The sequence below is a fragment of the Cimex lectularius genome, unplaced genomic scaffold, assembly GCF_000648675.2.
Source record: "Cimex lectularius strain Harlan isolate CLEC.00 unplaced genomic scaffold, Clec_2.1 scaffold42, whole genome shotgun sequence".
Classification (NCBI taxonomy): Eukaryota; Metazoa; Arthropoda; class Insecta; order Hemiptera; family Cimicidae; genus Cimex; species Cimex lectularius.
The window spans coordinates 363,481-389,879 of NW_019392754.1; the positions used below are offsets into that span (position 1 = coordinate 363,481).

Genomic DNA, 26,399 nt, shown 5'->3' on the forward strand with positions numbered 1-26,399 from the left:
TTGAACATGAGTTAGATTTTTTTAACATTATGTTTTACAGGCTAAGGCGGAGGCTGATGGTATAAGTGAAATAATGGAAGTAACAAGTTTACGAAGCTCAATTCATGATCCGCCTTTTGATTTTGAAGAAGGCTCATCAATCGATAAAAATATCACTTGTGAGTACGAAATAAAATGTCATTTAGAAAAATTTCTTACGCTGTATTACGTTTCCAGTTACGAGCATTGAAACGTATTCGCCGAACACATACGAAGAGAGACCTCTTGAAATGAAGATCGCCAAAATAACCTCCCAGGTGGTATGTCAAATATATTGTAAATGATAAATGCTCTTTGCACCTATCGAACCATCTCATTGATATCCGATTTTAAAAATGACCAATAAAATATTTTTGATTGTAGGTAATGTATATAACGTTCAGAAAACTTTAGTGCTCTCGACATTTTAAATGCTCATCGAAGAGATAAGCCATCCATTGAGAGAAATGTCAAGTGTCCCTTTATTTTAATATTTCGCCCTTATTCCTCATTTGCCCTCAGTCCTTGGCATATACACTCAATTTCCTGCACACAACGTCATCAGTCATTTTAGGAAATCAATTTCAATAAATAACATTCATTCCTTCTATTTATTAATTTTTTATATTACTGGTTTTTTTAAAGGACATTTTCACTATATATCTTAACAAGTATTATTGCTTATCATTTATAATTAATTTATAAGTTTTTTTAAATATTTGATTTTATCAACACTTTTGATTATTTGATATACAAACACGTATAAGTTTAAAAACCTCAGGTACAGTTTTATTGAAAGAAAACACTTTTTCACACTGTCATACTTAAAATACAATTTTTTCAGCATTGCACATGTAGAAATGCGCAAGTAGAAGTTGTGTAGATAGAAAATCTGTAAAAATTGAAAAACTAGAGTATTTTTAAATGCCATGTAAGTATTATCAATAAAAAATATTTTTTTATGAGTAAGATATTTGGATGGCTTTTCCTCTCGGCTTTATAATATTCAGCAAAATTTAAAACATTTGCTACAGAGATCTTTCCCACAATGATAATCCTACCTTTAGCAGGAGTGAGGCATTAATATCGACAGTTGAAATCTTTAAAAAAAATCTTTTCAATAATCATATATATATTTTTTAATTTTTTTTTTTAATTTTCAGTTTGATGAACCTAATGACTCAAGAACAGCAGAGCAAAATTACAGATCGTTAAATTCGTATGAAACCTCTCTGATTAAAAAGGCTAAAGCGTGTATAGAGGAAATGGAATCTAGGAGATTGTAAGATTCAATAATCAACAGTCGATTTAAAAAAAAAAGCTTATAAATAACAATAAATTATGTTCAACAGAAAATTAATAGGAAAGGGGAAAGATTCGGAAGCAAGTATTTTAAAGAAGAAGGAAAGAGCTTTGATGTTAAAACTGTATGAAGATCTCAAAGAAATATTTAGGTAAAAAAAAATTATTAATAATGGACGTTTATTTAAAAAATATGTAAGTCATCAGTCATAATTACAAGGATCACCAATTTTAACCTTTCTTTGGTGATACTAGGTTGAAAAATTGATGTAACTTGTGTCAGAGCTTTCTTGCCTTCTCTACTAATTGTTTTATTTTTTTTTTTGTTTTTTTTTGGGGGGGGATTTTGTCTTTTGTGCATGTATTTTTAGGTTATTATATTAAATTGATTTTTTTAATGTAGGAAAAAGAAAATAATATGCAGGATCGTATTAAATAAGGTGGGATACATAAAAAGTTGCAAAAACAAAAAAACGTTTCCAGTAAAATAGGCCCCCAAATCATTTTTTGTTGAAAAAATAAATAAGGGCACAGTGGAAAAACGATGAGGGTCCATTTTTTTTGTCAGAATTGAGATTTCACCGGCATCTGCTGGCTTGTGACATTAACTATTAACTTGCCAAATGTGGCTAGGGAAAACCAATTAGATTCCACTAAAAATCGCGTGTGAAAATGGGTGGCACAGTGGAAGAACGATGGGACTCCTGTGCGCCTAAGGAAGAACGATGAGGATCCATCTCCCCGGCATTTAAAAATTCTTCCACAGCAGTCAGAACGCTTATAATTTTTTATGACTCGTGCAGGGCAAAATAAAAATTATACAGTTCTGCGATTCCTTCACCATCTCGCAACAGAAAAAGGGAGAATATATTGTGAAAAGTTTTCTTTCCCATCCGTGGCCTATCTGGAGTGCGTTAATATAACCATGATTAATCCAAAATCCTATGTAGATATGCCTCAAGGATGGAGTGATTGGTATGAGCAGATGCAAACCCTAACCGTTCACTGTTATCGACCGTATGAGGGAATTTTTCAAATCGTGGACGAATTACTTAGTACCGATGTACAAACTGAAATGTCCCATCCCCACAAGAACGATTTGATGTTTGAAGATATCTCTTACACACCAGAGTATATACAACACTCATTTCATTCTGTGGAGCTTATAATAAGCACGGGTTGTGGGTGCCACAAAGGCAAAAAAAGGGAAGAACCCTGCACTAAAACAGCAGCTTTGTAACTCCTACGATGGGCCCCTTCCTATTAATTTAGAAAAATATAATGACTTGCAACACCTGACGTTTCTCACCAATGAAGTTGCCAGGTTTTACAATAATTTGGTCACAGATAGAACTGCCACAGAAACTCAGGATGATGTTTATTTTGATTATGAGGTAGACGGTGAGTAACGTAAAACTTTTTAGCTTAGAGCTTTTTAACTTTTTTCAGTTTTGTTTTTACAATGATTAATCTAAAATTTCGACCATAGATATTTCAGAATTTTCGTTTCACTTGTCTGCTCATCTTTGAAATTAATAATAAAAGTTTGTAATCATGGTATTTTCTTATTCGTTCCTGGGTTCGAAATGAGGGTTTAATGGTTTTTGTATCATGAGAATTACTCAAAAAGAACTCTAAAGTTATTACAACTATTGAATCAAACATCAAAAAAGAAACTATTTCACCAGTATTCATGAAACTTTAAATTTATCTCAAATGTTGAAAAAATGGAACCTCATCATTTTTCCACTGGTCCCTTCATTTTAATGGATTTGTTTTAAGCCTCCTTTAAAACCCTTAAATAAGAATTTTCAATAAATAGAGACATTTTTGGCTGGTTTCACAGGGGGCAATTTTTTTCTCAAAGATGTCTAGAGTTCCACTTAAAAATTCATAACTCGTCTGGATTTTTATCTTCATTCAATGTTATTGCAACAATTAGAAAGCTTGTTTTCATATTTTTCTCAATAAAAAGTCATGGGCTATGCTAAGATTTGGACTCAGGACTATGGCAAATATGAGTGGGCCTAACAACTCAGCCACCTCTGCCCCCGTATTACTTTGAATTTTTTTTTCCTGCTCGGAACAACGCTCGGGCTCATGTCTAATATTTTTTGATTTACAGAGGCTAAGGATGTGAGATCACAGATTTCGATGAAACTTCTTTAAAAGTAATATTAGGTAAAAAAATATTAGAAATGTGTCTGAGGGTCCGATGTGCCTCAGGGGCAAAGAAAAAAATATTTTAAGTGTAAAGATTGCAAAAAAATTGCATTCACAATTCATGCTCTTTCATTTCTGTCCAAGAATCACCAGTCATTTTAAAAATTGTATTCCTAGTTATTTCTTGCTTTTATCATTTATGCCAAAATGAACTATTATCCTATGGTTAGATTTTTCTCTGTTCATTTTGGTCCATCTGTCACTATTTTGGTTTGCCAGACATTTTAGTTTCTTGCCATCATAAGTGACTGAAGCATTTGAAAAACTAAAAGAATGAGGATAACGAAGCCAAAATGATTGGAAATGATCAGAATACTAGTTCATCACCCCGCAGACCATTTAGTAGATAAAGGTGTTTATCAATTTTTTTATAAAAAAATAAAAAAGTAACAAAAGTATAGATAAATATACATTAAGGAATGGCAGAGTTCGTCAGTCTGATTGCAGACCTATTAATGTCTATTATTAATTTAATTATTTCCAATATAATACAATTTTGTGTTAGGCTTCGCAAATTGGAGAAATCAGCGGGTAAAAACAAAAAAACGAAAGAAGATTTGATGCAAGTAGTACCTTCGCAGCTTAAAAAAGATGTAAGGATTTTGAATCTTTGTTAATCAAGGTTTAAATTTTAAAATGTACATGTTTTGTTTTAGCTTGCTAAAGTAATATCATCTTCCAATATGAAAGGCGATGCAGCCGAATCGCCAGACTTAGTCCTTTTGCAAACCAGGTACTACATCGGTTCAAAGTCCATCAAGTACTTTCCTAACGCTATTTTTATATTAAAGTAGGCAGTTGAAAGAAAAAGAGGAGTTGTTGAAAGAAAGGAAAAAGAACGTCGAGGCTATAGTTGCTTGGAAGCAAAAGTTGGAACAAGAAGAACGACGTGTACGAGAAATGGAGAGCCTTATTGCCCGATCGCCTTTTAACGCACCTATCCAAACTTTTGCATCTTTCCCATGTAAGACTGATAATTTTTTTTCTTAAAGATTCCTATTGTAATTCTTCTCTACAGGTACTATCGACAGAGGCACTTCACCATTAGGACTTGAAATGCCTATTGAAAACTTAGGCCAAGGAGAAAACGTTAAACAACTTTGGTAAATTATTTAATTTTTAAATATTTAATATATTTCTAACTCTTTTTGTTTTTTTTTTAATATATATAGTTTAATGGATTCTGACAACCAAAACGAATATTCGGATAGTTTCGAGATGTCTTCAGGATTATCAGAGCACACGATGAAAAATGTTACTGTCCGAAGCAGACATGTAATTTTTTTTAAAGTTTTTTATTTTATTAATTTGTTTTTATATTATTGGTCATTTTAGAGTTCGAGGGTTCAATATAAAAGGAAACCAATGACGATATTGAAATCACCTTTGTCGCCAAGAGTAACAATTTTGAAAAGGCGATATTCAACTGGTTCTGATGAATCAATAACACTATCGCAAAATGGTACTTACGAGTTTTTTTTTTTTATATTTTAACATTAAAAACATTAATTATTGATGATAATTTAACAAAATTCTAAACACAAAGCAGATCTATTTTCAGCTTCGGTTTATGATTAGTCATGATAAATGAAAAAATAAACAAATTCTAAAACAACAAATACAGTATAAACATTCTCGTGAAACTTTTCTTTCCCAGACACACTTTCCGAACAGAGTGATATGGAAATAAGAGTGTCCGCTCTTCAACACCAGCTGAAGCAGAGGAAGAACGAGTTGGAAAAATTAAGGAAGGAATATCATAAAAGCCAGAGGGAACGTCTTCGCGCAAAAGAGCAATCTTTAATTAGCCAAATTCATGTAATGTTTTATTTAAAAAAAGTACATGTAGAATACACTAATTATTACTAAATGAGATGTCTTGATGTTTTAGGCTTATGATTCTTATATCGAGCAAGTTAAAAATGAGCTGCAGAACGAATTGGAAAAGCCGGATGTTAAAGTGACAAAACCGCAGATAAAGCAGCCGAAATATAATGAAAAGAAGAAATCCGATGCAAATAAAATCACGTCCGCAAGCAGTGAAGTCGTATCGAGTGTGACGTCCCAGGTCGAACAGACATCCAAGATATCCGAGGTCAAAGAAGAAAAACCAACGCCTGAAATAATCGGCAGTTTAGAGTCTGCCACTAGCACAAAGTCGCATAGCAGTGTGCCAGAACAGATATCCGCTCAGGTGCAGGAAGTCATAGACATCGCCCATCAAATGATCACTAGTGGATCACCAGTCAGCGACATTTCGACCGTTCTCACACAGTCGCAGACGAAAACGAGCATGCAAGAAATATCGGAATATGTCGAACAAGCCACATTGCCGATGACAAATCCTGAATCTGACTTGAAAGAAGTAACAGAAAACATACCTAGCTCGATCCCTTCCAAATCTAGCTCCAGCCCGATAAAAGAAGTTTCTGAAAACCTCGATGCCAGCTTTGCCACTAAATCTGAAGCAGAAATCAGTGAAAGAATTGAAGTCGAAGAAGATACATCTGAAGAAACTATCGTGCCGGAAGTTAAAGAGTCTTCTGTGCATGATGAAACCAAGGCAGGTATCGAAGAATCACATATGAGCAGCGAAACTAAAGAATCGAATGAACATAACACAGAGGTGAAAACAGCATCATCTTTCAAGGCAATACATGATATTTCAACTTCTCCGACAAACCAGACGACCATTTCCAGTATGATTCCAACAGAAAGTAAATTTAGGTCTTATTCCCCTGAGTCTCATACTACGACGAACATCATCAGTGAATTAATTGGCTCTTATGGGACTGAAACAGGATCTGGACGTTTTTCATCGATTTCTCCTGAAAGTATCAACCTTGATGAAATTAGCGAACATTTTTCAAAAAAATCAAACGATACAAATGATCAAAAATTCCACTCGAAGGCGAGCTCTTCTGATACTCCTACATGTATCCCGTCGGAAGAGAGCAAGACAAAACCTACTGAAAGTGTGAAAACTCTTACTCCTGAAAAAAGTCCTCAATCAAATGTCAAAAGTATCAGCGAGCAACTTGAAAAAGACACGTTTCTCAACAGTCTCAGAGAGTCGTTGAGTGAATATTCTCCGACGTTTCAAACGGAAGAAGGTTCAAAAAGGACCATATCTCAATTTTTAGAAGAGAAGCACTCTCCTAGCCACGAGAACAAATCATTTACACTATCATCCGGGGAGATGTCAGTGGCCAGTTCGTATACAAACTGTGGCGTTGATCACGAATTCGATGAGGTTGAAACCGCCTCTGAGAATAAAAATCAACAGTCACAATCTGTATTCTCTGTACCCGAAGAGCTTTCAACAATACAACCTAATTTGTCCCAATCATCGCCAGGCAAAAAGTCTGATGAAAAGAGTGTAGCAGCAGCCTCGAGCCCACCATCATTCCCGGCATCGAAGAGCTATGAAATATCAGAAGCGATTGCGGAAGAGAGTGGAAAGGATAATCACGAGGAAATCGAGGAAGTATATGATGAGTCCTTATCTGTAGAATCAGAGACCGAGGTCATCGACAGTCTGGAAGAATCTTCGTCACACTCGTCGAAAAGGTTCAGCGATCAAGGTGAAGCAAATGTCATGGAAGTCGCTAACGACGTAAAAACAAATCCTAGGGAAAGACTCAGCGAAGAAGTTTTTGATTTGATCCACAATTCTTTCGAACTTTCGGACAAACTCTGGAAGGAGAATATGGAACAGTATGAAAAAAATCCAGAAGAGACACCACTCCTCTCTGCCCTCCAAAGGGAAAGACAGCAAAATGTGAATGTCGACTACATCATACAAGTCATCTGCACAAATATAATAAATGAAGCAACTGATGCGGCGATTGCTGCTTTCGACAAGAAGAAAAATTTCATGTATAGTCAAGGTAAACGAATTAATTATTTTTACATTTTAATCTATAATAGCCATTATTATTAAATAACATATTGCAAAAACTAGGTAACCAGAAAAGTTCATCTGGGTTTAAAGGGTTTAATTATTGTCACCATTATTTACTAGCTCAGTTATGCCCTTCTTATAGAAAATATTAAAATATAAATTCCGCTCATTTACATTGTCGATTATCGAACTTTCAATTGCGCATATCACACAACCCCAAATTTTACAAAGTATACTTTTTTTAATTTATCTATTAAGTACATGCCATTATGGTTGTTGTTAATAAAAACTCATGATTGATCAATATTGTCTTTCGTTTGTCCAAGACAATCAAAAACACAAAACTTTAAAAATCCAGTTGTACTACCACTAAAAAACTACCGCTTTTTGTGTTGTGACACTTTTCTTGTATATATTGCCTCAAAGTAATGTAAGTTTGTTTGTTTACTCTAACGGTGGTCCATCTAGGTTTAATTATTGTCACAATTATTTACTAACCCAGTTATGCCCTTTTTATAGAAAATATTAAAAATATAAATTCCGCTCATTTACGCTGTCAATTATCGAACTTTCAATTGCACAAGAAAAAGTGACACAACGCAACAAAAGAAAATTTTACAAAGTATACTCTTTGTTATTTATGTATTAAGTACACGCCATTATGGTCGATCAATATTGTGTTTCGTTTGTCCAAGACAAGCAAAAACACAAAACTTTAAAAATCCAGTTGTACTACCACTAAAAAAACTACCGCTTTTTGTGTTGTGACACTTTTCTTGTATACACTGTCTCAAAGTAATTTAAGTTTGTTTGTTTACTCTAACGGTGGTCCATGAAGGGTATTAATTTCTTTGTGTTAGTAACAGACAGCATAGAAACTTAACAAACAAGCATAAATATCTGTTTAAAAAAAAATTGTACCAATGATTTAATGATTGTTAAATTAAATTGTGAAATAAATATAGGTCAATATTAATCTAAAATAAAAGCAATACGACTCCAATACAAATATACATACGTTAAAAGAAAAAAGAAACTTTTTTAAGGTTAGGAAGGTTGTCAAAGTTGATAGCACTTCTTTTTTCTCTTTTTTAAAAGTCTCCGGGTTGCATGCAAAACTGTCCTTTTCATGGCACGATTTGATCTGCTCGTCTCCTCTGTTGCTTCTCCCTTCCATTCATTTGTTACGCCTCTTAACGGCGGGTGGTTATTTTCAAATGTATGTGTTACAATGTAAATGCATCACCTCACAGGCATCACAATTTAAGCGTTAAAGTACAGGAAAATCGACATTACAGAGCGAGTATTAATAACTATAATTATATTATTTTATATATTACCAACTCCACAGTTCATATCTTCTCTTTTGATAGGTTGAAAAATTCCAAGATCTCCGTGGTTGAAAACCTTTATTCACTTTAGTAAATTACATGGCTTTTCGGGCTCCTGGCCAATCATCAGAAACTAAACATAGAGAAATCTCATGGTATAATTCACAATCTGAAGGCACATCCATCAGTAATTTATAATTTTTTAAATAAAAGTATTTATACCTGGACTATGCCAATGATACATATATATTATTTTTCCACCCCCTTTATTTGTGGAGGGGAATTTTGTCAAAATTGTTTTAAAACTGTAATAGAAACTAAAATAAAATATATGTTTCTATTACAGTTTTAAAACAATTTTGACGACATTCCCCTCGATATTTTTAAATACTTTTATTTAAAAAATTGCAAATTACTGATGGGTGTGCCTTCAGATTGTCAATTGTACCATGAGATTTCTTTATGTTTATTTGCTGATGATGGGCCAGGAGCCCGAATGTCCATGTAATTTACTAAATTGAATAAATTCAATTCAGTTTTCAACCACGGAAATCTTGGAATTTTTCAATCTATCAATATAATTATGTTTGCAAAGTAAAAAATTTCCTATCCACAGACCACGTGTTCAGATTAGCAGGACTACTCTGTAGTTGATGTCTAGTCTCTGCAATTAAGCTCGTTTACTTAAGTTCAATGTAAATTGAAAATATTTTCTTCCCTTGTCTTCCCCCGATCACTTTCAGCATTGAATTTATGCTATAATTGTCCTAATTAAATACAAATTAAATGATTTCAATCATTTTTGGTCTGCATGTCTTTGCTATTTTTATTTTTGTTTTCACCATCTTCATCGATGGGCTTATTAGTCGTCAGATATCAAAAATTAGCAAGAAATAGGCCGATGATCATAGATTGTAACGTAGATTATTTGCCAGGAATTGTCGTCAACTCCGCCTCCCCTCCTAAAGCACTGGGAGAAGATTCCAGCGACCTGGCACCGCCGGTAGGGGCTTCCGCCCAAAGAGAATCTCGAAAACGTGTCGCAGCACAATTGATAAAAAAAATAGGTTTGTTTGGGCAATCTGGCAACAAAATCTGCTGTTTGGGCCTTTGGTGTTTGGTGTGACTATTTTTTTATTTTTTTTATAAGCAGGCGAGGTGATCACTTCCTTTGACCTTGCGATAATTTCTTATATATGTTTTCATAACCTTATTGTCTATTTATTTTGTTCATTAAACAATTATATAATTATAGTTTTTTTTGTAAATTCTCTGCCAATAAAAAAAAGGCAAGATCCGCAATTACCCAAGTATAAGGGGAAAAAACAGACATAAGCTCCGTAAATTATAAAAAAGAAAAAAAAAATTCCAAAAAAGATAAAATTTCAACCACGCTCTGCTACCACTTATGACTTCCCTTATACTTGGGGAATTGCGGATCTTGCATTTTTTTTGATTGGCAGAGAATTTACAAAAAACACAATAATTATATAATTGTTTAATGAACAAAATAAATTGACAATGAGGACATGCATAAGAAGTAGTCGCAAAATGTCAAAGGAAGTGATCACCTCACCCACTTGCAAACAAAAAAAAAATGTTACACCAAACACCTAAGGTCCAAACAACAGATTTTAGTACATTAAATAAAAACTTTTTTGTTTTTTAACAATTGTGCTGCAAACAATTCCTGGCGAATAGCTACGTTACAAGATGATCAAATACATGTTCATCACCTCGCAGAACCCAATTTAAAATTGAAATTTTTTATTAGTTTTGTTATAAGACATGTGAATTCTTATTAATTTAGCATAGAATTTATGCTGTAATTGACCCAGTTAAATTATTTTTATTAAGATCACAGAAATGATAGTAATTTCTGAACATGTTTTGTTCTGCCTAGCCTTACTGTTTTGTATCAAGACTCATTTTTCTTTTGCCATCTTCAGTGGTGGGTTGACAAGAAGAAAAATAAATAGATTTCTTAGATATTGTTTTATCTTTGTTTAGGTTCTAAGTCTAAGCAGGAACTAATTTAACATTGTTTTTTCTCTATAGCCGAAAGTTTTCCTTTAGCAGAGAATGAAGGAATCACAGTTGGAAGGAATGAGAAAAATAATGATGGAGATATGTTGTGGCATGGTGAAGGGCTTACGCCTCAGGCAGTTAAAGAAGCCCAGGAATTGCGTCTAAAGCAGCTCCAAATTGAACAAGAGGTATTGTATTTGCATATTTTTTGATAAAAGGAAATTTCTTTTTTTTTCCCTTCGATTTTTTAGATCGAGAAGTTAGAAGCTCAAGAGGTTGTCCCATATTATTATGTACGAGAGATACCCAACAAGCCGCCTCCTCCGTACACCCCTCCAAAGCACTCTCCGCCTACTAAGGAAGAAACGTTGTCAAGGTTGAGTCAGGGCGTTGAAATAATCTGGGACGAGGAATCCAAAGGAAACGATCCGGCGAGTGTGCAAATGCCGGAGAGTTTCTTGTCAACAATCCAAGATCATTCGTATAGGGAATTCATGTTTGATTTGGCTAAAGAAACATTTTTAAAATTCAAGCCTAGACCAGAAGCAGCCAAACCACCCTGGGTTGTTGCCCATCCTCCGAGAAAACCACTTCCTCCAATTAGGTATGAAACAAATTTTTTATTTTTTATTTTCATTTTTAAAATTTTTTTTTTTTTTAGAACTAAAGCAGACCTTCTTAAATTTGTGAACAAAGAGGGAAATATTATTTTTGGTTATGAACCGAAGATAATTAAGGAAAATATGATAATGAGATGGACAAAAAAGAGGAGAGACCTCGTCGACGAGATCTTAGTCAAAGAGCTTCAAGAAGAGGAAGGCGAATGGACAAATTTCTCATACGAAGAAAACCTGGTTAAAAACCAAATCGCCGATTCTTTAATAGAAACGATGGTCGCAGAAGCCAGTCACGGCATTGCGGCAGCTTTTATGAAAAAATTTCCAAATGTGGACGCACCCAGTTAACTTGCCGTACGATTTAAACAAAAAAAAAAATTGGCAAATGCTGCTGAACATCTGTAGGCTTTCTTCCTATTATATCAGTAACGATTGCGTAACTGATTAATCTCCTTTGAGAGTATCATATTGTGACAATTGACGAACTAGAAGGCGTCGGGTTACCCCCTGCCTGTAATCTGTGATATAAAATGTCATTTAGCATATAATGAAATTTGTCAAGCAAGAAGTTCCTTGTAGGATAAATATCACATGACAAATAAATAATTTCCTGAAAAACAAAGTTTTTTTAATATTTTATTTATTATTTTATAGTTTAATTTGTCTGAAATGTTTTATTTGTATGTAATTGTATATTTTTAAGTGTAATAAAATTGATTGATGTCTATTCTTAGATAATACCCAAGCCTTTACCACGCTAAACCACATACTGGATGAATTCACGTGGTACAAAACAAATAAAATAAGTTCATCAACATCTCAACCAGGAAAACAAAAATCTCTCTCAGCAGGCAATTAAGGAAAATTATAGCCATTATAAAGCCCAATTTGATTATCATCTCAAAAAAAAGAAAAAAAAGAAAAGCCAATTCAAAAGAAGAAAAAATAAAAGTAATGGTTTATAAAATAATTACAGTAAATTGCAAGCATGGTAAAAAGCTATCTGCTTGAGTTTAGAATTCCCTTTAACAAAAATTTCAAAAAAAGGCGTTAATTTAACAGTTACAAAATTAATAGTTAAACAATAAGAGATCCACCTGCCGGACATCAGGGCATTGTTTTTTACCTATACAGATTGTTTAGAAAGGTTTTTGCAGTGCCACCATCCACATCCTTCTCCAATCCAGGAAGTTATTGCGGCCCAAGGATGCCATAGAATTGTGGCATCCAGCCCAAGATACATTTGACTGAAGAGCACCCAGACCCCACCTACACCAGCCTAAAATTAGCTATTTTTTCATTGTATTAATATCACCATTATACTTGTAGAAATAATAAATATGGGGTGAGTAACAAGATTTCACTTTTTGTAAATGATTCATTCATATCCTAACATTTTCTCCTTTCCTGAAAAAAATTATGTTTTTCTTTATTAGTGGGTTTGATGATTGGAAAAGAACAAAGTTCCTTCACCCCACAGGCCGCAAGATGAAATCTTTCTAATAGTTTGACCACAAATCCAAAAAAGATGGATATGAAACTGAGGAATAAATTTTTATATTTTGTTTTTATTTGTCTGGAGGCGTGATATTTTCAATTGGCTTAGAAATCGTCAAAGGAAAAAAAATCAAGTTAGCACTACAAAGAAATCTCACAAATTTTTGCTTTCATACCATACTTGAATTTATGCTGTAACAAATTTCAAATGAATTTTAGTTTTTGAAGTGGTGCGGGAAAATTACTAAACGAAAGAATGTAGACTGCAGTGGGCAAATCATTGAGGCTAGGGATATTGGGTTCGAATCCTGGCGTAATCCATGGATTTTTTTAATGGCCTTATGAACTTTGCATATTAGCCAAGGAATGTCATATTTAATTCTTCTTTTATAGGGAGAAGGGTTGCTTGAAAAAAAAAGGATCAGGGGCGACAGTCGGAATCAAACTAACATCTAGAGCCAAGAATCAATCATATTGACTATTTGACTTCCACGGTCTGAAAACCATGTCTTTTGAATTAAGAATTTGAAAAAAAAAAAGTGGTTCTGATCCCTCGTTTTTGACAACCGATGTTGGTTGTTAAGCTGTCCTGAGTATGAATGACAAAAATTACTTTACTAGACGTGTAGCTTTTTAAATGCCAATTTAATATTCTAAACTATAAATTAGTAATTTAAAGCAGAACACAATGGAAAAAAGATTATTTATATATACAAAATTTAAAAGCAACCATTTTGTAAAGGTAAAAAATTATAAAAAAAAATACAGTTAAACTATTTTACACTAAAATCATAATTTAAATTTGTATTTTTGTTTAGTTTCACATGCTTTCAAGCAGAAATTTTTTTTTCAAAATTTCAATCAGTTAAATCAGTCGTATGAAATCCAATTGGGTCGAATTGAAGGCAACGCGATATGGAAAATGGCGATTACATTACACCAGAAGCCGCGCTGAAGATAGGAAAGTGCGTACGAGTGCGACATCTCAGTTAAATTAACGATTAACCGAGTGTAAAATTTCAGCGCCATACAATGTGACATCGCGCCCCCTTTCTGGTACCCGTGCTGCCAGATCAAAGCAAAAAGTTTCGGCCCTGTAGGCAATTTGGACGACATGGCGATTGTCAAACTAATGCAACCGGTTGAGAAGAAGGAATGGCTTCGAGAGATGGGCGTCGACAAGAAAGAAATGTATTTGCCCGGTGAAATCTACAAGTCAAAAGTGCCTAAAGAAATTCTGAAAGCACCGCAAACTGATGAACGGTAAAGAATTCTGTGATTTTAATTAAATCAATTTGGAACGCACCCTGGTTAAACAAATCACATGTTTGCATTTATTTTGATGATGCTTATTTAAAAATCAATAGCATAAGATAAACATCAATAATTTCACATCTTTTATAACAGCATCGCCATCTTTACAAAATGGGGCATACCCACTAATGAAAATGGTGAAAATACAAACCAACAGACCAAAACAACAATGATATACTTCAAAAGGCCAGACAAATGTATAATGCTTAATTTTAATTGTAGCTGCCAAGACATATGGAAGCCGAAAACGTACGGATTCCACAAAACTTTCAAACCAGAAGACTTTCCTCCGATAACGTACCCGCTTTACGAAAGCGTGATGCGAAGAGAGAAGTTGAGCAGCAATTACGACAGCGTTTCCACGTTACAAAGCTCTCCGAGTGGCTCGTCGACCCTAAACACCCGGTCGTGGAACGTCGCGGAAAACTTACCCGTGTTAAACTACGCAAATCAAGTCCCGACGGGCAAAAGGAGATCCTGCGTCTTTTACGGGGATCACCAATGCAGTGAACACGTCCACATTCCTGGTACAAATCCCTGCTGCAGGAGATACACTGTCGACCGGAAGTAACGAAAGCTTCTTTTATTTATTATTTTTCTGTTGACAGATTTTTTTATTTTTTTGAAAAATAAATGCATTTTCTCAATAGTTTCATTCGATTTGAAATGCCTTACTGTCACAGTTTTAATCTTGCCTACAGTTGTTAAATCAAAAGTTAAAAAACAAAAGCATATCTAGTAATGAAATTCTGGTCCCAAAACGGTTGCTTACTCTCCCGTTTTTATTAGGTTAATAAAATTTACGTACATTTTCTAAATTTTAAGATGCAACAGGAAGACCACAGGGTCGAGGCAGTAGCCCATTTGTCAAATTCAAAAAATATGGACATGTAAGGAAATTCAGCCTTCTTTTCTTGTAAAATAATACAATAAAAAATAATTAAAATGTAACGACGAAAAAAAATTCTAATTTTCCGAACGTTTCGCTATGTTTTTGTTTTTGTTTAAATACCATACAGTTTTTTTCACAATGCTTATTGAAGGAAAATTTTAAATTTGAAAATGCGCGAGGGCTACGTACACAATTGAATTGCCCTTATAAAAATACTTATTGCGGTTTTTCTACATAACAGGAGTTGGAGGTTTGAAACACGCAACGTACGAACGAGCACATTATCAATATTTTTACGACTCAAGGACGATGAACTTGCGTGCTTTATATCTAAGCATCTTCGTTCTGAATAATTGAACTTAAAATACAAGTAGTTTTAACTTATTCTTATTGGAATATGGTTAGCAGTGAGAGCAGCACAGAGAGAGGGGGAGAGAGTGTATTGTGTGTGTGTGTGTGTGTGTGTGTGTGCGTGCGCGCGCGCGCGCGCGTGTGNGATATATAGAGAGAGAGAGAGAGAGAGAGAGAGAGAGAGAGAGAGAGAGAGAGAGAGGGGGGGAGAAAAATGAGAGGCTGAGAAAGAAAAAGAGAAAGACCAGAAGAAGAGAGAATCTGAGATAAAAAGAGAGAAAAAGTGAGAGAGAGGAGAGAGATATGATGGAGTGATAAAAGAAGAAAGAGAGCGTAAGATGTGAGAGAAAGAGTGATAATGAATGAGCAAAGTTTATCTTATAGTCTCAGAATTTGGTCTAATTTGACCATTCTTACATATATTCAACGGCTGGAAAGAGTTCGGTTGTGCTTAAAGAAAACGCATTTCTTCTCGTTTAGAAATGTGTAGAGATTAAGTGACCCCGACCGCATCTCACGATATCTGAATAACTCTTCTCGTTTTGTAATACTTCTAACCCCCTTTACCTATCTGCGTCAAGTCGTTCACGATTTTCTTAATTTGATTGACATTTTTATCACTGGATCTTATCAGGGATAGTTTGTACGAAATGCCATTCTGGTACCCGGAATGTCAAGCGAAGCCTCGGCACGGTTTAATGGGCGATATACGGGATTTGGCCGTAACTCGTCTTCCACCGGAGGCAACACCTACCAGGAGCAGTTCGCAACAGTTCGCGAATCCGTTAGTGATTATGTTTTCATTTGATTATTAAAGATTTTCTACATTTCGGATCGTTTTCCTACAGGCTTTTTCACTGGACACCGAAGCACCCGGATTTTTACAAGGAGTTCGACGTTAAGAGTATTCCTCCGCCGACGTACGACTTTTACAACGAGGTCAAGAGGAGAGACGCTCTGTCCCTGAATGAGACAGTAGAAGAAAATCGAAAATCGACCAGCACGAAGTCCTGGGGAGACAGGTATTCAGCAGTCACCGAACAACGGTTGACGTGTGGGCCTAACTTCAACAATAGCCCAGGATGTGATCCTCTTCGGAAATCAGTGCTCGACAAATAACCTTAATGGGTCTTGTGTGATATAAAAAATAAATAAATTACTTGTTTATTGTTATTTTAACAATTTTACTGCAGAACATCCATTGGTGGTCTATGCCTATAGCTGAAATTCTGTAAATTGTTCATGCTTTAAATTTGACAAATATTATCACTGTTAGTATACTTTAGCACTTTTAGCCTTGTTCAATGTGAAGATTTATCTTTTTCAGACCTTCAGGGTCCTGGAAGATATTAGTTTTTACATACCACGGACCTAATTTTATTATTCTTAGCAATTTCGCAGTCTATCTTTGTAATCTGTCGTTGGAGCGTCCAGTCATAGGACCGTAGGATCGAATAAACAGTAGAAAGATCAGTTTTTAATATCCAGTGGCAAACTATGTTTTTGAACCACATATTTTCTGAAGAACTGATACTACACGGGCACCCCAAAACTGGATGCCCGTCCATGATGACAAGGAACTTGGCAGTAAACCACCTTGAAGTACTTAGCCCGAACCATCCCAAATAAAATTCTGATCTGGTTTTACATTAAGGAACATACCTTTAGATCAGCTTTTTTTTTTTATTATCCTTTGATACCTAAGTCTATCTGAATTAGCTTGCGATATGGCATAGTCTGTCCATTGTTTTTGAACTATCGTTCCGGTTAACTTACGGATCATCCAAAATGCCATATGGGTCATCATTAGTAAACGGTTTTAATAATAGGGATAACAGGTATCATCAGGAGATTTTTCAAAAAGTTCACTGGAGAGTCTAGTGGAGCATGGATCCAGTCATACTGCTGTGTCAACAGAGGTGATCAATTTTTAATGACGAGTTTTTTCTGAAGAACTGATACTACACGGGCACCCCAAAACTGGATGCCCGTCCATGATGACAAGGTACTTGGCAGTAAACCACCTTGAAGTACTTAGCCCGAACCATCCCAAATAAAATTCTGATCTGGTTTTACATTAAGAAACATACCTTTAGATCAGCTTCTTTTTTATAATCCTTTGATACCTAAGTCTGTCTGAATTAACTTGCGATATGGCATAGTCTGTCCATTGTTTTTGAACTATCGTTCCGGCTAACTTACGGATCATCCAAAATGTCATATGGGTCATCATTAGTAAACAGTTTTAATAATAGGGATAACAGGTATGATCAGGAGATTTTTCAAAAAGTTCACTGGAGAGTCCAGTGGAGCATGGATCCAGTCATACTGCTGTGTCAACAAAGGTGATCAATTTTTAATGACGAGTTTTTTTCTGAAGAACTGATACTACATGGGCACCCCAAAATGGGTTTCTCGTCCAAGATGGAAATGTACTAATCTACTAACACACCTCCAATAAAAGTCTGATCTGTTCTTACAATAAGGATCATAGCAATAGGACTATTAAGCTTTTTTTTGTTTAAATGAACTTGATACTGAAGTCAGTCTGTATTTATTGTTTGATAGTTACCTACCATCCTGGCCTATCCTCGCTGATTTTTGTTAGTTCATGAGGAATTCTGGAGGAAATGTCAATAGTGAGGACGGCTTTTTAATATTTTTACGAACTTGATACTGATGTCTGTCCGAATTATTGGATATGACATAGACTGTCGCTTTTTGATCTTCGTCGTTGCGGCTGACTTTTGGAACATTCATGCGGGCCATCATTTGCGGCAAAATAAAATAATCGTAGGGATTTTTTTGGCTTTGTGTCCTTACAGATTAACAATGATCAGAACATGTTTTTTTGATTCAGGGGCAGAAATTCCAATGGCGACTGTGGGAATCGAACCCACGACCGCGAGAGTCTACCTCGGTCCCCAGCAAATAATATTTGTCGAAGAAAAATTCCACAGATGACATAAATACCGGTAGTGTTAAAAACATTTGTAGTTTTCAAAAACTATTTTAGCAAATAACGTTTTTTTGTGGTTATTACTAATTCGTAGAACGTAGAACGTAGTTGATCATGACATTCCCGGGAAATATTGATTTCATCCCTCACTACGTCGCCTCAAATGCAGTCTTTACTCCCGATTGTCCTCTTAGGCTTACCCAAAGTAACCTGTGGAGACAGTTAGAACGTAACTCTAATTTCGAGGGTAAGTCCGTAAACAAAAACAAAAAAAAAACATCAAAAACACATATATTACGTGCCACCACCTTATAACCACATGATAGTTAAAATTTAACAAAAACATTTTGTGAAGTTTTTTGAAGCCATATTCAAATTTCGGTTCTGGTTTTCTAAATTATTAGTAGAAATTTAAAACAAAATGAATGTTGAGAGCGATTACATTATGCTGGGGAACTACTGCCTCCAACCGGTTCCCCGCTTTATGTGCTCAAGCAGTGAATTCACTCCAGAGGCTCCACCTAGAGAGACTCAGAAAAATGTAGCACTATTTCTCGCTAAAGATGCGTCTCCTGAAGGTAATCCTTGGAAATAAACCTGGAAGAACCTGAAAAAAAAATTATGTAGAAAAACAATAGCCATGAACAGTCAAATATAAGACTCTTCTATGTGAAGATAACTTTCCGAGAGGAGGGAAAATTCAAAAGATGGGGTTGAGATAGGAAGTTAGTGTCCGCACGATAGCGGTAGAGTAGCGGCGTATCTAGCCGAAGATCGTGGGTTCGAATCCCGCTCCTGACACTGACTTTTTTATCTCAACTAAAAACCTTAACTAATTTCCGAGGGGAGTTGAGGCCTGTTCACGCTGGCTGGGTCAGACGTCTTGAATGATGAACAACCTACACTCCTTTTAGGCCTCGACAAATCCCATAGAAGTTATGCTTGTTCTTGTTTCATAGCTCACATATTTTGTAGATTCAACGTACGGGGCTCACTTTACCGAATACGGCGGGGTCGGAAAGGCTAAGCTGAACCCAAAATACGCCAATGTACCTAGAAAGCATATGCATTTTAAATGCGGAGCCGATATGTAATATCCTATGGCAATTTTTACGTTTTGTCTGTCCGTAATAGTGTATTTGATTTATATTTTTTTAGTCCGATTCCGCCGCCTGTTACGGACCTGAACCGGAAGTTCTTAGTCAACAGGAATAAAGGGTTTTTCGCACAGCCTCTCAATCAAATGGGTTACCAGATGAAAGCCGTTTCCGATAAGTACAATCGTCCGTTTCGAATTGCCAATCCTGGTAAATCTATGATAATTTCCCAAATTTTTCTAAATCTGAACTAAGATAACCAGAGGTTTTTACATTTTTTTTAAAAAGTAAAACTGAGTTTATTCCCGCGATCTGTCGTCTACGAATTGGAATTTATAAAAAACGAGTACAGGCAGAAGATGCTGCACGCTCTTGAAATCGAGCGAAAAGCTTTTGCGGAGAAGAAAAGAAAGAAAATCATGAACACAGGTGATCAGGAAAAAGTAGCCGTTCCGACAGAAGAAATACAAAAGAATGATGACATGTTGAAGTAGGTTATCGATATTTTTAAAAAAACCCTATTGAATTGGCATCGCTATTTCTATTATATACAGGCAAAGGGTGGCAGAGCCGCCGTTTTGGTATGAAAACCCACCAGGATCGAGACACTTACAGCAAGAAAGTCCTGTGGGAAGCATCAACGACTGTCATACTAGAAAGTTCTTCACCATGCCGCCGAAAGTAGACTTCATAAAGGAATTGCACCTCCATTCCCCAGATAATTACATACCTGGGGAGGTTTATAAAAAGAAGAAAGATCCTATCGAAATCCTAACGTGAGCTAAAGAAATTTTGTTTATAACAAAAATACTCTTAAATGTCATTCCAGGTCAGAATCTTCCTGTGTGTCTAAACCATCGATCGCCGAAACACATTTCGATCCGAGCACTGTACCCGAGAAGAACGAATTATGCAGCCGTGTATATAGCAGAGGTGAATCATACGCCGAAGAGGAAGAATCGGAAGAATGCAAGTCCTGCTGCTTTCCGACCGGCTGCGTTCATAAAAGGGATGCCAAGTCGAAAGGTACCGCTTCACGTCTTACTCAGCTTTACTTTTGTTCTAATACGCTTGTTTAAAAAAAAAGACCCATGCGACCACGTCCTTCCTTTGAATCAACATCAAGAATTTCCATACCCAGGAGAGCCCGTAAGGTTTTTGCCATGGAATGAAAAAAGACAGGATGAACTGTTTCAGTAAGTTCAAAGATATCTTTTTTTTTTTTTAATGTCAAATTAATATTGTTACCCCACAGGGTCGGTTATCCGTTTCGGACATTAGCAGCTAGGTGGATGAAAGAGAACGTCGATCCAATAAGACCGAGCACGATAATGAAGAGCGCAAAAAAACGTTTCCCAGAAATGTCGTTTTCCAACTTATAACATCGTCTGTGGAGGATAAACTTATAAATAGATTAAACGAAGCAACGGTCCGACATAGGACGCTTGTGTAAGTAGCCGCTGCAAATGATCCGCGCACGGAAGTAAGAAAATAAAGTGTTGCTATATAAGTTAAGTCATATCATTTATTACAAACTGGTATGAAGAAGGTCATATGTTACATTAGTTTAAGAATGTTCTGAATGCAGTTACTAGCTGTGTTCCACGTAATTGAAAAATGTGCTTGGCAGAGAAGGTCTAAGAAGAACCTCATCCATCGATAGTTGAAAAAGAACTTGGCTCCATGCAGGGAGCGAGTTGTTGCTTGATAATGACAGAGAATCTTCGGGTCCTCCTTTCGCAGCAAAAAGGAGTGTTGTTTTATTGATGCCCTAGGACTCAGAGAAGCACTTCGTTAAGTATCACACGACCTACTATTAGACTAGCTGTATATATTTATTGTAGGGTGAGAGTATGTACTCCACGGTTGGTTGAACATGGTTGAAGAGTCATTCCTTGGCTCCATATATAAAGCGAGTAGTCAGGCCTTGGCTCTATATAGGTAGCGAGTAGGAATGCTACCCTATAATTTTGAATTAGAAACTCTAGATGTAAAAAAGTCTCAAGGTTACTCAAGAAGTTAAAAATTTATTTACAATATACAATCATGTTCAGAAAACAAATTATAATTATTTGAGCAAAACATAATAAATTTTCTTGTAGATTTACTGAGCGTTTTTTGGGAGTAATTAAAAGAAAAATATATTTACAATAACGCATTTTTATATACATTAATTAAAAAGTAATTTAAATTATTTTGAGCAAAACTAAGATCCTTTTGTCTTTTTTGAAATGATATACGAGAGACCGCCAAAAATGATAATCCATGCGAAACAAGAAACATAGCCCATGTAGACCGTCCTGTGGAAGAAATCGTAGCCCTTGAGGGTGATGTGGGCGTATCCTTCGATCGCAGCCACCAGTGGGAAAAACCGTATCCAAGATCTCAACACGATGTGAGCACCTTCCAACGGCCACAGTAATCCTCCGAGCATAAAAATCGCCAAGATCATACCGATACCGGTGTAAGAGGACATTTTTTCTTCTGAGAAAATCTCACTTGTCAAGAACCCTGTTAAAAAGAAAAGTACATCGGTAAAAGTGCAACTTTAAATGGACGATTTCCACATTTTACCGAAAGCAATGCCGACGAAGGCAACGAGGTACAACATGCCCATTGAAAGGACGAAACTTCCGTCAAACGGGTTCGTGTAGACGTAATACAATATAAACAGCATAAAGACCGCCTGCAACGTCATCATGAAGAATTGGACGACCAAATGAGCGGTAATTATTTCAAAGCGTGTCATACCTAGAAAATTTATTTCAGTGTAATTATTTTGATCGTCTTGCGGCTAATTGCGGTCACTAACCGGCGACCATTATTCTCTCGACGATTCCGAACATCTTCTCCATCATAATCGCCCCACTTGTGAAAGTCATAGCAAAGTAGAAAATGAATCTAAAAACATAAAAAAAACAAATGATTTTAGTAAATTTAAAACTTAATTATTATACAATTTATGAGAAGATACTGACGAGCAGACGAAAGCTGGAGCAGTGCTATGAGTCGCTATAGGAGAATTGCTCCCATAAATAGCATCTTGGAACTAGAAAAAAATTAAATTTAAAACAAAGCTCTAAATAATAATATATTAATTATTCAATTTCCACTCATGGTAACAACAAAATAACTAGGATTGAAACTATTGGGTAACTATTAAACAATAGCTTTTATCTAATGGGATAATATTTTAATATCATACTTAAAATGCTTCTGCGTGTATGCCTTGTGGGAAAGCATTATACCATCGTAAGGTCATTGCGGTGGAAAATGATCAGCAATACATCTTAAATACAATATATTATAAAAATGTTCTCGGTAATCTTCGAATCAAAATAAAATGTCATGAAAAGATGCTGCCTATCGAATAAAATAATAGTGCAGTAAAATGTAGCTTCGTCATATTCAAACACAAAGAACAAAGTGTTGTAAAAAGATTTTTGACAATATCGAAATCAAATTAGCAAAGTATCGTGAAAAGATCTTTGATATTCTCCCGGCCTAAATGAACAAAGAATCCGGGAAAGATATTGGGCATTTTTCTAGCCTAAATCATCAAAGTATTGTGCAATGATGCTGGGCATTCTTCGAGCCTAAATTAAGAAAGAATTGTGAAAAGATGCAGATATTCTTCGAGCTTAACTTAGCAAAGTATAGGACAAAGACCCTAGAGATTCTTCGATCCAAAGCTAACAAAGTATCGTGAAAAGATGGTTAGGATTCTTCCAGCCTAAATTAACAAAGTATTGTGCAATGATGCTGGGCATTCTTCGAGCCTAAATTAAGAAATTATCGTGAAAATATTCTGGTATTCTTCGAGCTTAACTTAGCAAAGAATCGTGCAAATATTCTGGGCAGTTTCCGAGCCTAAATCAACAAAGTATCGTGGAATGATACTTGACATTCCTCGAGCCTAATTGACAATCCATCCTGGAAAGGTGCTGGGGATCCTTTGACCTTAAATTAACAAATCGTGTAAAGGTGCTGGGCATCGTTCGATCTTAAATTAACAAATCGTGAAAAGATGCTGGGGATCCTTCGATCTTAAATTAATAAATTGTAAAAAGGTGCTGGGATCCTTCCATTTTTTTTTTTAATTTTTTTTTATGGCCTTATGATCTATGCATATTAACCATGGTGACGAATTCTTATACATGTTCATATTTGGGGAAGGGGGGGGGTTATCGTGAAAAAAGGGCCAGAGGCGACGGTGGGAATCGAACCCACGACCGCGGCGTCTATGAGCCGAGAGTCTCTCACGCTAACCACTCGGCTAGCCCATCCTTCGATCTTAAATTAACAAATCGTGGAAAGGTGCTGAGCATCCTTCGATCTTAAATTAACAAATCGTGGAAAGGTGCTGAGCATCCTTCGATCTTAAATTAACAAATCGTGGAAAGGTGCTGGGCATCCTTTGATTTTAAATTAACAAATCGTGGAAAGGTGCTGAGCATCCTTCGATCTTAAATTAATAAATTGTAAAAAGGTGCTGGGGATCCTTCGATCTTAAATTAACAAATCGTGGAAAGGTGCTGAGCATCCTTCGACCTTAAATTAATAAATTGTAATAAGGTGCTGGGGATCCTTTGACCTTAAATTAACAAATCGTGGAAAGGTGCTGGGGATCCTCGATCCACTCGGACATCAACTTCCTATCTCAACCCCACCTTATCAGTTCCCGCTCGTGCCATTAACTTTTTTTCATCTCAACGAAAAACCTTAATTAATTGTAATGTATTAATTGGTCAAGCGGACCACGAAATTAGTGGATTTTGGGTAATTTTCGAATCTAAATAACAAACATTCTTCAACTACTGTTAGGCAATATTCGAATTTAAATAACAAAGTAACAAGAAAAAAATGTAATTTTTCAATTTCGAGAATTTCACAATCGAAATAATTAAACTGGTTAATAAATTCCCACTCTCGACACGACACGCAAGAATGACACAATTACACAGAAGACAAACACTTTGAGCCCTGAAGATGATCTCAATAAAGATCGAAACGTTGGCACGATAAAGAAAATTTTTTTCTGAAACCTACATCACACCAGACCGCATCTCACGATTTCTAAATAAAAAAAAATAAAAAAATTCCCACAAACTTAACCAAAATTAACCTATGATCAGTACATTCGTTATATTTTTAATATTACATCAAATTATATTAACAATTATATAAAAAAAGACTACTTTGAACATTTTTTACGGAGTGAATAATTTATTTCTAAATTGTCGGTCCACCTTGCCCCACTTAATTCAAAGAGATAAGTGTTTCGCAAAAACCATCTATCAATTCTCGCCTCGAGCGATGTTATTAATTACATCTGAACATGCTTTTATGACGAAACCTAAATATTTGATGTCTTACGTTGTAATGAAACACTCACCACGACGGGTATGTCGCCGGCTTTTTCCGGAATTCCGCACGTCTTCATAATCCCAGTGACAAAGTTTGCCACGCTGTCACCTATGTTCCTTTTGATTAGATTCGACATGACATAACCTATAAACGAAAAAAATGATTATGTCAATTAGACAATCTGTTGTAAATTCATCTTGAGTCAAAGTTTACTTGACATGTCGAGCCACACAGAAATGATACTCTCATCGATGTCGGCATCAGATGTGCTAATTCCGTTGTTTATCCTTTCCTCGATTGATGTCGAAAAGTTTTTTGAAATGTATAGCACACCCCAAACTTTATTAGAGGAGGCGAGCCTCTTGGCCATATCAACGTCGTCGTATAATCTCTAAAAGTTGAAATATTTTCAATATTTGCCGAATATTCGAAATAATCTGTACAAACCACGTTGAGCTTTTCTTTCAATCGATCGATAAATTCGCATGGCAAGGAATAAGGTATGTTACATTCCAATATTGGGCTGTAGGTCAAATTGTGACGGAAGTGTTCGCAGTTGTATGTCAGGGCGGTCAGCTCCTCGGAAATGACGGCGACCGGGAGATCGTCAACTTTTGGGTCGTTTCCAAAACATATGCAGAAGAGGAAGGACTGAATAGCCGGTAGAAGGAGGATAAACAAAATAATCCTGAAATCGAACCGATCTTTAAACACTACAGATTATGACTAAATTATGCGAAAAGCTTACCCGAAATTTCTCCTGGTCCACCTTACGTTTTTACCGAGTTGAGCGGAAAATCTGCTAAAATTGAACCACTCATCGTTTGGAATAGGAAGAGGGGATGAATTTGGTTTTACCTTCGGGTATTCTATGGCTACCTGAAATTATTAAGTTTTAGGTAAGTATCAATTAAAGCACTAAACAAATACATAAGGGGTATTGGCACAAACATATCATCCACCCTATACTCGCAGGGTTGGCTGTCAGACGCGTTTCGGCATTTTGCCATCATCAGTGTGCCTGAAGTATAGTCAGCCCAAAATGATCGGTAAGGTGGTAATAACCAAAATTCAGGTTCAACAAGTGCTCAGGAATAGGGAAAACCATCGATACTTACGAGCATCGGTTTTTCTCCAATTGTACTTATGTACTCGATTTATGTATTCATTCTATACTTTTGGACAGGTACAGTTATGAGGTATCGAAAGCGAAGAAAGAAATAAAATGGGTTAATAGCCATTTCGACGCTTCAGGGTATTGACAATTTTGTTTCAATGCTTCAGGGTGTTGATACTTTTGTTTCGATAGTTTGGACTATCGATCATTTTGTTTCGATGATTTGATACTTTGTTTCGATTCTTTGATTCTTTGTTTTGATGCTTCAAGGTATTGATAATTTGTTTCAATGCTTTGATACTTTGTTTCGATGCTTTGATTCTTTGTTTTGATGCTTCAAGGTATTGATAATTTGTTTCAATGCTTTGATACTTTGTTTCAA

The 26,399-nt window shown here is 35.7% G+C and overlaps 5 protein-coding genes across 8 annotated transcripts in view; 4 read left to right on the forward strand and 1 right to left on the reverse strand.

Annotated features, from left to right (window-relative positions):
- LOC106673789 overlaps positions 1-12,059 on the forward strand; it is a 28,692-nt gene extending 16,633 nt beyond the window's left edge. Inside the window, exons 9-23 of one of the 2 annotated variants that reach the window (XM_014406055.2) lie at positions 41-158; positions 217-299; positions 1,182-1,300; positions 1,371-1,472; positions 4,049-4,136; positions 4,200-4,276; positions 4,335-4,507; positions 4,562-4,646; positions 4,716-4,818; positions 4,879-5,005; positions 5,201-5,361; positions 5,435-7,433; positions 10,837-10,994; positions 11,058-11,410; positions 11,468-12,059. In XM_014406055.2, the coding sequence (XP_014261541.1) occupies positions 41-158; positions 217-299; positions 1,182-1,300; positions 1,371-1,472; positions 4,049-4,136; positions 4,200-4,276; positions 4,335-4,507; positions 4,562-4,646; positions 4,716-4,818; positions 4,879-5,005; positions 5,201-5,361; positions 5,435-7,433; positions 10,837-10,994; positions 11,058-11,410; positions 11,468-11,771 (4,050 nt within the window). In that variant the 3' untranslated portion in view covers positions 11,772-12,059. The remainder of the gene's footprint in view (positions 1-40; positions 159-216; positions 300-1,181; positions 1,301-1,370; positions 1,473-4,048; positions 4,137-4,199; positions 4,277-4,334; positions 4,508-4,561; positions 4,647-4,715; positions 4,819-4,878; positions 5,006-5,200; positions 5,362-5,434; positions 7,434-10,836; positions 10,995-11,057; positions 11,411-11,467) is intronic. The other variant, XM_014406056.2, reaches the window with a different exon arrangement.
- A 1,636-nt stretch (positions 12,060-13,695) lies between these two features.
- On the forward strand, positions 13,696-14,885 carry LOC106673953. Its single transcript, XM_014406353.2, has 3 exons — positions 13,696-13,885; positions 13,944-14,183; positions 14,457-14,885. Exons 1-3 carry the CDS (start codon positions 13,836-13,838, stop codon positions 14,803-14,805), a joined length of 639 nt encoding a protein of 212 aa, XP_014261839.1. The 5' UTR covers positions 13,696-13,835; the 3' UTR covers positions 14,806-14,885.
- Positions 14,886-14,954: 69 nt separating this feature from the next.
- Positions 14,955-16,631, forward strand: LOC106673954. The gene is made up of 3 exons (XM_014406354.2): positions 14,955-15,124; positions 16,112-16,261; positions 16,326-16,631. The coding sequence occupies exons 1-3, from the start codon at positions 15,060-15,062 to the stop codon at positions 16,594-16,596; spliced, it is 486 nt and encodes a 161-aa protein (XP_014261840.1). The 5' UTR covers positions 14,955-15,059; the 3' UTR covers positions 16,597-16,631.
- A 1,807-nt stretch (positions 16,632-18,438) lies between these two features.
- LOC106673952 lies at positions 18,439-21,048 on the forward strand. Of its 2 annotated transcripts, none has more exons than XM_014406352.1 (8): positions 18,439-18,683; positions 19,412-19,526; positions 19,595-19,743; positions 19,822-20,023; positions 20,088-20,309; positions 20,363-20,559; positions 20,621-20,729; positions 20,789-21,048. In XM_014406352.1, exons 1-8 carry the CDS (start codon positions 18,551-18,553, stop codon positions 20,913-20,915), a joined length of 1,254 nt encoding a protein of 417 aa, XP_014261838.1. In that variant the 5' UTR covers positions 18,439-18,550; the 3' UTR covers positions 20,916-21,048. The 2 variants fall into 2 exon arrangements, with proteins under 2 accessions (XP_014261838.1, XP_014261837.1); XM_014406351.1 differs by lacking the exon at positions 18,439-18,683 and adding an exon at positions 18,734-19,014.
- Positions 21,049-21,582: 534 nt separating this feature from the next.
- Positions 21,583-26,399, reverse strand: part of LOC106673850 (ABC transporter G family member 23-like) — a 60,648-nt gene continuing 55,831 nt past the window's right edge. For both annotated transcript variants that reach the window (XM_024227279.1, XM_024227280.1), the window contains exons 8-15: positions 25,649-25,779; positions 25,348-25,588; positions 25,114-25,291; positions 24,929-25,044; positions 22,512-22,582; positions 22,346-22,434; positions 22,108-22,284; positions 21,583-22,044 (exon numbers count right to left, since the gene is read on the reverse strand). In XM_024227279.1, coding sequence (XP_024083047.1) covers positions 21,740-22,044; positions 22,108-22,284; positions 22,346-22,434; positions 22,512-22,582; positions 24,929-25,044; positions 25,114-25,291; positions 25,348-25,588; positions 25,649-25,779 — 1,308 coding nt within the window. In that variant the 3' untranslated portion in view covers positions 21,583-21,739. The remainder of the gene's footprint in view (positions 22,045-22,107; positions 22,285-22,345; positions 22,435-22,511; positions 22,583-24,928; positions 25,045-25,113; positions 25,292-25,347; positions 25,589-25,648; positions 25,780-26,399) is intronic.

Bases quoted from the DNA above. Each gene is read 5' to 3' on its own strand.
- LOC106673953 (XM_014406353.2), top strand. From the start codon at position 13,836: ATGGAAAATGGCGATTACATTACACCAGAAGCCGCGCTGAAGATAGGA. The intron at 13,886-13,943 runs GTGCGTACGAGT...GTAAAATTTCAG, and splicing joins GCCGCGCTGAAGATAGGAAA to CGCCATACAATGTGACATCG. The intron at 14,184-14,456 runs GTAAAGAATTCT...TTTTAATTGTAG, and splicing joins GCACCGCAAACTGATGAACG to CTGCCAAGACATATGGAAGC.
- LOC106673954 (XM_014406354.2), top strand. From the start codon at position 15,060: ATGCAACAGGAAGACCACAGGGTCGAGGCAGTAGCCCATTTGTCAAAT. The intron at 15,125-16,111 runs GTAAGGAAATTC...GGATCTTATCAG, and splicing joins AATTCAAAAAATATGGACAT to GGATAGTTTGTACGAAATGC. The intron at 16,262-16,325 runs GTTAGTGATTAT...GTTTTCCTACAG, and splicing joins TCGCAACAGTTCGCGAATCC to GCTTTTTCACTGGACACCGA.
- LOC106673952 (XM_014406351.1), top strand. From the start codon at position 18,858: ATGAATGTTGAGAGCGATTACATTATGCTGGGGAACTACTGCCTCCAA. The intron at 19,015-19,411 runs GTAATCCTTGGA...CATATTTTGTAG, and splicing joins TAAAGATGCGTCTCCTGAAG to ATTCAACGTACGGGGCTCAC. The intron at 20,310-20,362 runs GTGAGCTAAAGA...ATGTCATTCCAG, and splicing joins GATCCTATCGAAATCCTAAC to GTCAGAATCTTCCTGTGTGT.